This window comes from Ylistrum balloti, unplaced genomic scaffold (genome assembly GCF_031769215.1).
Source record: "Ylistrum balloti isolate Yb309-2 unplaced genomic scaffold, AGI_CSIRO_Ybal_v1 Utg369840, whole genome shotgun sequence".
Lineage (NCBI taxonomy): Eukaryota > Metazoa > Mollusca > Bivalvia > Pectinida > Pectinidae > Ylistrum > Ylistrum balloti.
In genome coordinates, this window is record NW_026781998.1 from 856,885 (window position 1) to 869,487 (window position 12,603).

The window sequence follows — 12,603 nt, forward strand, 5'->3', positions numbered from 1 at the left end:
CCCTTGAGGTGTAAGATAACACTTTTAGTGACGACTTGGTGTAAAGTCACTCTGGTAGGGTGTAAGATAACACTTTTAGTGACGACTTGTTGTAAAGTCACTCCCTTGAGGTGTAAGATAACACTTTTAGTGACGACTTGGTGTAAAGTCACTCCCTTGAGGTGTAAGATAACACTTTTAGTGACGACTTGGTGTAAAGTCACTCTGGTAGGGTGTAAGATAACACTTTTAGTGACGACTTGTTGTAAAGTCACTCCCTTGAGGTGTAAGATAACACTTTTAGTGACGACTTGGTGTAAAGTCACTCCCTTGAGGTGTAAGATAACACTTTTAGTGACGACTTGGTGTAAAGTCACTCCCTTGAGGTGTAAGTTAACACTTTTAGTGACGACTTGGTGTAAAGTCACTCTGGTAGGGTGTAAGTTAACACTTTTAGTGACGACTAGGTGTAAAGTCACTCTGGTAGGGTGTAAGTTAACATAATACACATAGTTTGCGTATGAAAGTAACATGTATCATTGGAAGTATTTTTTTCTTTGTTTTGATCAACTTTTTTACGGTTTTATCACTAAAAGTTTACAGTGTAGGATAATATTCATAACTCGTACCCTTTATATACATGTCAAGGTCAAGCGATCTGTATTATGACTAATTGTAAATGCCCTAAAATTGTGCAAGAAACACCACATTATCAATGTCTGATCACTCCATCCCGATCCAATGAGGTAGAAAGTGGTCTTGGATTCCTGTTCTTAAGAAAAGTAAAGTTTATATAAAAAATACACAAAATGTTTTCATAAACATAATGGAACAACATTTACCCTGCAACAGGCCTGAGGGACAGCATACTGATTCTAACTCAAAAACGGCAAGCTTATTACTTGACAATGAATTAGCACTGTTGTAATGCTACCCAACAGCAGGATCAGATGGATTTATTACTAGGCATGAGCTTATTGTTAAAAAAGTGAGTTAAATGTCAAGAACAACCTTTCAAAATGATGATTGTAAATGCTATGGAATTCTATTAATGTCAGGTCACTCCATCCCGATCCAATGAGGTAGAAAGTGGTCTTGGATTCCTGGTCCAAATTCCCATTCATACCCAGAACCTGGTCTCGCCACATTCTTATAATAAATCACTATTCCCTGGGTCATCCACCCAATAAACCAACCAAATGTTCCCACTGACATGATGGTGTGGTTGGTCATTGTCAGCAGACACATATCTACTTCTCCAGAATTACCTGTCACTATGTAAACGTCCTTGAACTTTCTTAAAGCATTGGAGGTCCAGGGGATATCATCAGAAATCACTACAAACAGAACATCCTTAAATTTCTGTCGGAAATAGTTCATTGAATTATTAAGATAACCCTCTGTAGCTACAAGTTTGCCATAATTAACATCACTCCTTTCAATGTGATCCCCACGTCTGACATGAATTCCAACCAAGACACTTCCTTGTAGAGGTTTCTTACCAGTTTCTTTCAAAATTTTCCTCATAGAAAACCTTGCCTTTTCTTTTATATCATCTTGGAAAACAAAAATCTTTCGTAAGTCTGCATCGTAATCTTTCCAATATTTCCAAGACTGGAAGAATCCACGAAACGACAAATCTGTATTTTTTTCCAAGTCTTCAAATGACGTATCATAGGCACAGTTCCATTTGTCATCAATCGTCCAGAAACACCAACACATGTATCTGCTGAACCCATACTGATCTCCTGTCTTGGGTTGGATTCCGAATGCCTTTGTCAGGTCCGAAGGAGGAACAATCATAGATAAACCCTTCTTTTGAGCAAACGCATAAAGAAAAGCATAATCAAACATCTGATTGGCCAAACGCCCTCGAAATTTTACACAAATGAATTTCTCTCGTTTCCAGCCCATCATATCGTAGAGATAGAGTTTCCAGCATTGTGTTGCTATAAATAGTACATACAGGAATGCAAGAAACAGCAGAAAGTAAACAAGTAGCTTCAACCCTGAAATATAGAATAGAAAATTAGTCCATACTTTTTCTCGCTATATACATAGACTGTTCCGAATAATTGGGTCTAATCGTTCATTTGTTAGCCCTATGATTAAGCAGTATCAAAATTATCGACCGCGTGATGTCATAAATTTATTTCCCAGTCAACTGTAACCAATGATGACAAACTTTTAAAACGAAGCATCAGAAGTAGACAAATGTTACCAAAATACATGTCTTAAAGCAATATGCTTTTCAAATTAAATACACTATGGTTAAACGAAATACAAATCCATTATCAGGATCGGTATTATTGAAGATTTTCATCGTGAATATGTGTAGTTAGTAAGAGACCCATCTGTTCGGAATTACATTACTTAAAAATATTAGACCTTCATTCTAACCCCATAAAGAATCCTGTTCAGATTCCGTATTTAGCAGGTTCTACCTCACATACGGATATGTATGTGTTGACACTTGAGTGTCAATCAATAAGATGTAAACTAACAAAAACGTGTAGTATTTCTCAAACTATTTTGATGTCAATCAAAGCAGGGACGTGTTAGTGTAAGGACTTACGGTTTGGGGACGAATCGTCTAAGTATTTAACTCAGTGCTTCCCCAACAAACAAAAAACAATACACCCCTATAAACGAATCGTATAAAAAAAACCTTGAAAAAATCTTGAAAGACGCACTTGATATTTTAAGTAAATAGGTTTCCTTGTAGAAACGAATTTCGAAGTGCCAATTTTGACGTTAGGGAATCAAGGTTAAAATGATAAATCGTATTTCAACATTTTTCCTTTTCCTCAGTAGCACAGAAGGAGAAGATTCATAAAATTGTGAAGTAGTATAAATGTTAAAATATAGTGCATGATATACATTTATTTTAGATGGCTTTCCTGGCAAAGTCAGTGTTGTTAATTAAGGGGAAAAATCGTGCGGAAAAATTAAATTTTCGTCATTCAGAATATGCCTAGAATGGTGTTATTGCTATCAAAACTTGGACACATTTGTAAAGTGATCGTATCGCAGTATTTCTACTAAGCGGTGGACATATAGGAATACATATATGTAGTTCGTTCGATCTGGAAATAAATTAACATCACACAACCAAAATTTGAAAAAAATGATGATTGATGTTGTTTGGTATGTGAATGTACCATTCGTCCGTCACGTTAAATTAAATCAAAAGTCAAATTTCAAATAATTAAAAAAAACTTGCATTGATAATGCTGTTTATGAATATTATTTTCTATATTTTAAAAGACAACAAATCCAAAATTGTCTTTTTAAGATATGCTGTTCGGTTATATTTACAGTTCTATCAATACAATACCTCTGGCGAACTATTTGTACTCAATGTTAGCTGGTATTACCAAAACGTGAATTTTACACGTCATATCTTACACAAGATGTTATATTAGACTTTAAAAATGTCAAAGTTGTTATTCAATTTACTATCTAGGTAACGGAGAAGGTCGCAATGCATTTTCCACATTTTTTTTTTATTTTCCTACCGTGACTTCCCATTCCAACCGAGGTACACATTCTTCTGTAAACAGCTGAGTTTAAATCCTAAAATGACTGAGAACTCGTAATGTTTGTATATATGTTACTACTTATAACAGCTGTCATGTAACAAAAATTGCTGAACTGGAAGATAAACTTATTTAGCGGAAACTACAATTACAAACACGATTACTTGAAGATAACAAACATAGGAATGTCCAGAATGTGAGCTATGAAATGGTCATGTCTTAATATACACGAGATAGGTCTATATACTGACACCTTCTGTTGTAAGAAGCAAGACCTTGTGGACATCGTAGATTCATCAGCCGGACGTCACCAAAACGCATTACATACATCCTGAAAATAGTAAACATTTTCAAATATACACGGATTAGGTATATAGTAATATAGATTGTTACGTGTGTGTACACACACACACACACACACACAGCACACACACAAACACACACACAAACACCCACACACACACACACCGGTAAATATACACGGATTAGGTTGGCCCTTTATGTGTGTAACTGGGACTACCCTTATAGTAATATAGATTGTTACATGTGTGTGTACACACACACACACACACACACACACACACACACCGGTAAATATACACGGATTAGGTATATAGTAATATAGATTGTTACGTGTGTGTACACACACACACACACACCGGTAAATATACACGGATTAGGTTGGCCCTTTATGTGTGTAACTGGGACTACCCTTATAGTAATATAGATTATTACATGTGTGTACACACACACACACACACACACACACACCGGTAAATATACACGGATTAGGTTGGCCCTTTATGTGTGTAACTGGGACTACCCTTATAGTAATATAGATTGTTACATGTGTGTACACACACACACACACACACACACACACCGGTAAATATACACGGATTAGGTTGGCCCTTTATGTGTGTACACACACACACACACACACCCGTACCTGTCCGTACCCGCTAGTCATTGTTTAGTGTTTCCACTTACCATTTACAGTCTTAGGGGAATTAATGCAGTGACCATGAAGTAAAATACACGTTTTTTGTGTGTTAGTCAGTACAGCGAGACATATATATCCCATCAGATCTGTCAAACTTAACTCAATTACCAATCACATTGAATCAAGTTTATCTATCATGGGTCTCTTTTACTGAATATGTTGTGTTATTAAAAGTTGTTAATCTGTATATACACCTGTGTCTTTATAGTGTTGTAATCTCAGGTCACCATTAAGCGAAATAGCTATAATAATCCTACCAAACAAACACTTATCACCGTGCACTGATATGTACTTACTTGTCCTACCGGTGTGGTCCTTCCAGTCGAGTCATCAGGCCATTTTTAAAAATGGTTTGACTGGTTGGAGTGGGTTTGTTTGTGGAGAAGACTAAGTGAATTTTATTTTGCTTTTGTAAGCTTTGGCAATAACATTAGATGTCTGTATTAGTAATAAGTAATTAAATCCTAGATTCAAAGACATAAATAGAGTTTAATGGTCCCTGATTGAATTCAAATGAATCGGTTTAACCATTTAAGTGAGGGTAGGCCTGGAGCGACCAACTACTATCCTAACATAGTTACGCCCCTTCGACCAACCCATATCACGTAAAATCAAGGGATCTCCGTGTTACATTTAAGCATTGATTTTAATTCATTTTCATGTGATTGAGTCATGACAAACACAGACAACGGAGTATACTTTAAATGGAGCGGTTTATTCCAAGAGTACACCCCGTTGTCTGTATTATGGATCAATGATTTAATCACAGATTACAATTTAGATTTAGAAAAGCAAAAAGTTATAATTATGTGTTTAGAGTTAATTTAATACTTATACAAGATAAAGAAAATCACACATGTGATTTCCAATACACTATTCGTTTGTGTCCCTTATCCTAATCCTTCCCATTTTGCTCATCTTTATATCGAAATTCTTTCATACAGATATATGAATTAATCTTAGGCTGTTGCAGGATATTTTTTTTATTTTGAATTAGAATAATCAAACGTATTGCTTTGTTACGGACAGGAAGTAAGGATATGTTTTAGCTAAAGTAGCTTTTCTCTAATTCCATTTGTCTTCTGTTTGCAATAAAATTGATTTAGATTACTATTTTTTCTATTAAAAATATATATATATTTCAATATTTTTTATTATCTGTAATGAACTCTTTCTTTTTTTTTTCTTACACCGCCGCATTGACCAATCAAATGTGCTGTTAAAAATCATGTCATTTTTTATGTTATGCGACGATAACATAAGAAACTGGCCAATGGAAATGCTTGTTTCATAGAGGATCAAATCATATCATCATAAGTCTGTGGTATTGATAGGTTTATTTAAATATCGGAAGCATGCGACATACTAAAGACTCGAAATAACAACCGAGTTCAGATTTGAAAAGCTTTTAAGTGAAAGACACTTTTCACCGTTATTCTTGATTCAAATGCGAACAAATGATTGCTATAAATACATTTTTTATTAACCCATTTCTCCAATTGTACCTCGTTTATTGGTTTTCGACTTGTTCTCGCCCAAGTACCAATTCTCACCATGGAAACAAATTCTCGCCAAAAACCAAAATTCTCACCAAGTACCAATTCTCACCATGGAAACAAATTCTCGCCAAAGACCAAAATTCTCACCAAGTACCAACTCTCGCCAAGAAGCAGATTCTCGGCTACTAACAATCCTCAACAAGTTCCAAATTCTTGACAAGTTCCAAATTCTTGACAAGTACCAAATTCTTGACAAGGACAAAATTCTTGACAAGGACAAAATTCTTGACAAGGACAAAATTCTTGACAAGGAATATATCCTCAAGAAGAACCAATCCACGACAAGTACCAATTTCTCGACGAGGACCAAATCCTCAATACAATACAAAATTTACTTATGTTTATCAAGCATTCAATTATGTAAAATTTACTCATGTTTATCAAGCATTCAATTATGTAAAATTTACTCATGTTTATCAAGCATTCAATTATGTAAAATTTACTCATGTTTATCAAGCATTCAATTATGTAAAATTTGCTCATGTTTATCAAGCATTCATACACAAACTTCACCTAAAACTTAATCAAGCACACAAATGACGAATTAAGTGGAAATCATTAGCCAGAACCAATGAAAACTCTCCTGTTTAGAAACATGAAAACCATACGGTTTGTTAATGATAGGAATGACTGTTAAAAGGATTTTTTTCGAATGTACGGATGTTGATGGAATAGACAGTTATGTTTTGCTTAATAGGACAAAGATATCATCAGTATGAATTAAAACACATTATCATACTCATTATACTAATTAGTCCTTCATAACCCCTCCCACTCCAGATATCGATCATAACCCCTCCCACTCCAGATATCGATCATCATCACTCCCACTCCAGATATCGATCATCACCATCACACTCCAGATATCGATCATCACCACTCCCACTCCAGATATCAATCATCATCACTCCCACTCCAGATATCGATCATCACCACTCCCACCCATATATCGATCATCACCACTCCCACTCCAGATGTATATCATCACTACTCCCACTCCAGATATCGATCATAACCACTCCCACTCCAGATATCGATCATCATCACACCTACTCCAGATATCGATCATCACCACTCCCACCCATATATCGATCATCACCACTCCCATTCCAGATGTATATCATCACTACTCCCACTCCAGATATCGATCATCACCACTCCCACCCATATATCGATCATCACCACTCCCACTCCAGATGTATAACATCACTACTCCCACTCCAGATATCGATCATCACCACTTTCACCCATATATCGATCATCACCACTCCCACTCCAGATATCGATCATCACCATCACACTCCAGATATCGATCATCACCACTCCCACTCCAGATATCGATCATCACCATCACACTCCAGATATCGATCATCACCACTCCCACTCCAGATATCGATCATCACCACTCCCACTCCAGATATCGATCATAACCCCTCCCACTCCAGATATCGATCATCATCACTCCCACTCCAGATATCGATCATCACCACTCCCATCCATATATCGATCATCACCACTCCCACTCCAGATGTATATCATCACTACTTCCACTTCAGATATCGATCATCACCACTCCCACTCCAGATATCGATCATCATCATTCCCACTCCAGATATCGATCATCACCATCCAACTCCAGATATCGATCATCACCATCCCACTCCAGATATCGATCATCACCACTCTAGATATCGATCATCACCACTCCCATTCCAGATATCGATCATCACCACTCCCACTCCAGATATCGATCATCACCATCACACTCCAGATATCGAACATCACCACTCCCACTCCAGACATCGATCATCACCACTCCCACTCCAGATGTCGATCATCACCACTCCCACTCCAGATATCGATCATCACCATCACACTCCAGATATCGAACATCACCACTCCCACTCCAGATGTCGAGCATCACCACTCCCACTCCATACATCGATCATCACCACTCCCACTCCAGATGTCGATCATCACCACTCCCACTCCAGATATCGATCATCACCATCACACTCCAGATATCGAACATCACCACTCCCACTCCAGATGTCGAGCATCACCACTCCCACTCCAGACATCGATCATCAGCACTCCCACCCATATATCGATCATCACCACTCCCACTCCAGATGTATATCATCACTACTTCCACTCCAGATATCGATCATCACCACTCCCACTCCAGATATCGATCATCATCATTCCCACTCCAGATATGGATCATCACCACTCCCACTCCAGATATCGATCATCACCATCCAACTCCAGATATCGATCATCATCACACTCCAGATATCGATCATCACCACTCCAGATATCGATCATCACCACTCCCATTCCAGATATCGATCATCACCACTCCCACTCCAGATATCGATCATCACCACTCCCATTCCAGATATCGATCATCATCACACTCCAGATATCGAACATCACCACTTCCACTCCAGATGTCGAGCATCACCACTCCCACTCCAGACATCGATCATCACCACTCCCACTCCAGATGTCGATCATCACCACATCCACTCCAGATATCGATCATCACCATCACACTCCAGATATCGAACATCACCACTCCCACTCCAGATGTCGAGCATCACCACTCCCACTCCATACATCGATCATCACCACTCCCACTCCAGATGTCGATCATCACCACTCCCACTCCAGATATCGATCATCACCATCACACTCCAGATATCGAACATCACCACTCCCACTCCAGATGTCGAGCATCACCACTCCCACTCCAGACATCGATCATCACCACTCCCACTCCAGATGTCGATCATCACCACTCCCACTCCAGATATCGATCATCACCACTCCCACTCCAGATATCGATCATCACCACTCCCACTCCAGATATCGATCACCACCACTCCCACTCCAGATATCGATCATCACTGGACAGCACTTGGAAGTCTATGTCACCTCCACTGTGTTTCCAAACACATGTTAATTGGTTGGTCAAATCGTACGAATGGGACATTTGTTCGACATTAAATAAAGTGATTTTTATAATTATACATGTTTTATACAGAAGAGAGTTAATACAAAGCGCAAGAACATATTAGAGATTTGACTGATGATAATTATATTTGTATTGAAGGTAAGACCGTGGATTCTGAATATAAACACACGAGAAATATGTCTGGTGATAATTATACTTGTATTGAGGGTAAAACCGTGGATTCTGAATATTTACACATGAGAAATATGACTGGTGATAATTATATTTGTATTTAAGGTAAAACGTAGATTCTGAATATGTAATAGTGTCAAAAATGACAAAACTGCTGACATTTCGTATCATCAGTTTATTGTGTTATACACAAAAAGTACCCAAAAAATAAGAGGCATACCTTAAACACTCATACTTTTCCAAGGGACAAAACTCTCTTTCACACTAAGTGCAATATACATGTATACCAATTACAGAGCAGGTACTTAATATAATTATATACTTTACAAATCTAATTACATTAATGATAATCATCTAAATGTTGAACTTATACTTATCTTTACAGTGTTATGGTATATCAAGCTCCTTAATTACATTATTTTAAGAAAATACATATTTAGTACATTGTACATGTATAACATAACTCGCCCTACATATGATGCAGAGGTACGTGGAGTACAATTTTGAATTACACTTTCATTCCTATTAATCTGTTCTACAAATCAATAATAACCACAATTAGATCTTTACTCTCTACACACTGCATACAAACAATAGTACCTAAAAAGAACATAAAATAAGAATCTATAGTGGCAACTTGTAAATAGAGCTACATGTACATTTATATATATAGATATTAACCACTACATTATCCTACTTTCAAAGATAATAGTTATAGAACATAATATACTCAATTTATTGTTACATATGGAAGACAATAAATTACTTGAAATACAAAATATTATACAATATTGGAAAGAATACTTACTTACCAATAATACTGGTGTAGAATTAATACCAAGCTATTCAAATCTCTCTGAGATACTAATAACCAGCCGTCCCCTCCAAAACCCAAACCTGTACCGCCCGACAAATCCAAACTTTCCAGTAAAAATCATGCCTAACCTTTCTTGTGTTCTGCCCAATCAAAATTACTTACCCCGGGTCAGTGGACAGGTCAGTCACAGTCAGTCTGTTCCATTACCATATATGGAAATGTCTTACCTGAACACTTTTCACTATATACCTAACCAAACCATTAAGGATACATGTCTAATGATTTTCTAAAATACTATATTTACTATCTACATTGCTCGATATATGAATTAATTAAATTATACTTATATCTGAATCATATCAGATATTACAATACATTTAACAATAAAAAAGATACATAATCTGACCCATGTCAGCAAATACAATGGTATACAACATAACTTTAACAAACATTCAATAAAAGCAATAATTCAAATAATCCACACCCTGTCACAAATATAACCACACGAGAAATATGACTGGTGATAATTATACTTGTATTGAGGGTGAGACCGTGGATTCTGAATATTTACACACGAGAAATATGACTGGTGATAATTATACTTGTATTGAGGGTGAGACCGTGGATTCTGAATATTTACACACGAGAAATATGACTGGTGATAATTATACTTGTATTGAGGGTGAGACCGTGGATTCTGAATATTTACACACGAGAAATATGACTGGTGATAATTATACTTGTATTGAAGCTGAGACCGTGGATTCTGAATATTTACACACGAGAAATATGACTGGTGATAATTATACTTGTATTGAGGGTGAGACCGTGGATTCTGAATATTTACACACGAGAAATATGACTGGTGATAATTATACTTGTATTGAGGGTGAGACCGTGGATTCTGAATATTTACACACGAGAAATATGACTGGTGACAATTATACTTGTATTGAGGGTGAGACCGTGGATTCTGAATATTTACACACGAGAAATATGACTGGTGATAATTATACTTGTATTGAGGGTGAGACCGTGGATTCTGAATATTTACACACGAGAAATATGACTGGTGATAATTATACTTGTATTGAGGGTGAGACCGTGGATTCTGAATATTTACACACGAGAAATATGACTGGTGATAATTATACTTGTATTGAGGGTGAGACCGTGGATTCTGAATATTTACACACGAGAAATATGACTGGTGATAATTATACTTACACACGAGAAATTGACTGGTGTACCGTGGATTTGAATATTTACACAAGCTGAGACCGTGGATTCTGAATATTTACACACGAGAAATATGACTGGTGATAATTATACTTGGTGATAATTATACTTGTATTGAGGGTGAGACCGTGGATTCTGAATATTTACACACGAGAAATATGACTGGTGATAATTATACTTGTATTGAGGGTGAGACCGTGGATTCTGAATATTTACACACGAGAAATATGACTGGTGATAATTATACTTGTATTGAAGCTGAGACCGTGGATTCTGAATATTTACACACGAGAAATATGACTGGTGATAATTATACTTGTATTGAGGGTGAGACCGTGGATTCTGAATATTTACACACGAGAAATATGACTGGTGATAATTATACTTGTATTGAGGGTGAGATTCTGAATATTACACACGAGAAATATGACTGGTGATAATTATACTTGTATTGAGGGTGAGACCGTGGATTCTGAATATTTACACACGAGAAATATGACTGGTGATAATTATACTTGTATTGAGGGTGAGACCGTGGATTCTGAATATTTACACACGAGAAATATGACTGGTGATAATTATACTTGTATTGAAGCTGAGACCGTGGATTCTGAATATTTACACACGAGAAATATGACTGGTGATAATTATACTTGGATTGAGGGTGAGACCGTGGATTCTGAATATTTACACACGAGAAATATGACTGGTGATAATTATACTTGTATTGAGGGTGAGACCGTGGATTCTGAATATTTACACACGAGAAATATGACTGGTGATAATTATACTTGTATTGAGGGTGAGACCGTGGATTCTGAATATTTACACACGAGAAATATGACTGGTGATAATTATACTTGTATTGAAGCTGATTTACACACGTGGATTCTGAATATTTACACACGAGAAATATGACTGGTGATAATTATACTTGTATTGAGGGTGAGACCGTGGATTCTGAATATTTACACACGAGAAATATGACTGGTGATAATTATACTTGTATTGAAGCTGAGAATATTTACACACGTGGATTCTGAATATTTACACACGAGAAATATGACTGGTATTATACTTGTATTGAGGGTGAGACCGTGGATTCTGAATATTTACACACGAGAAATATGACTGGTGATAATTATACTTGTATTGAAGCTGAGACCGTGGATTCTGAATATTTACACACGAGAAATATGACTGGTGATAATTATACTTGTATTGAGGGTGAGACCGTGGATTCTGAATATTTACACACGAGAAATATGACTGGTGATAATTATACTTGTATTGAAGCTGAGACCGTGGATTCTGAA

General features: G+C 36.7%; 1 protein-coding gene across 1 annotated transcript; it reads right to left on the reverse strand.

The window, feature by feature from the left end:
• Window positions 1-1,038: 1,038 nt before the first annotated feature.
• On the reverse strand, window positions 1,039-3,510 carry LOC132545322 (galactoside 2-alpha-L-fucosyltransferase SEC1-like). The gene is made up of 2 exons (XM_060209000.1): window positions 3,498-3,510; window positions 1,039-1,988 (listed from the first exon to the last, which is right to left on the reverse strand). The coding sequence occupies exons 1-2, from the start codon at window positions 3,508-3,510 to the stop codon at window positions 1,039-1,041; spliced, it is 963 nt and encodes a 320-aa protein (XP_060064983.1).
• Between the last annotated feature and the right edge of the window lie 9,093 nt (window positions 3,511-12,603).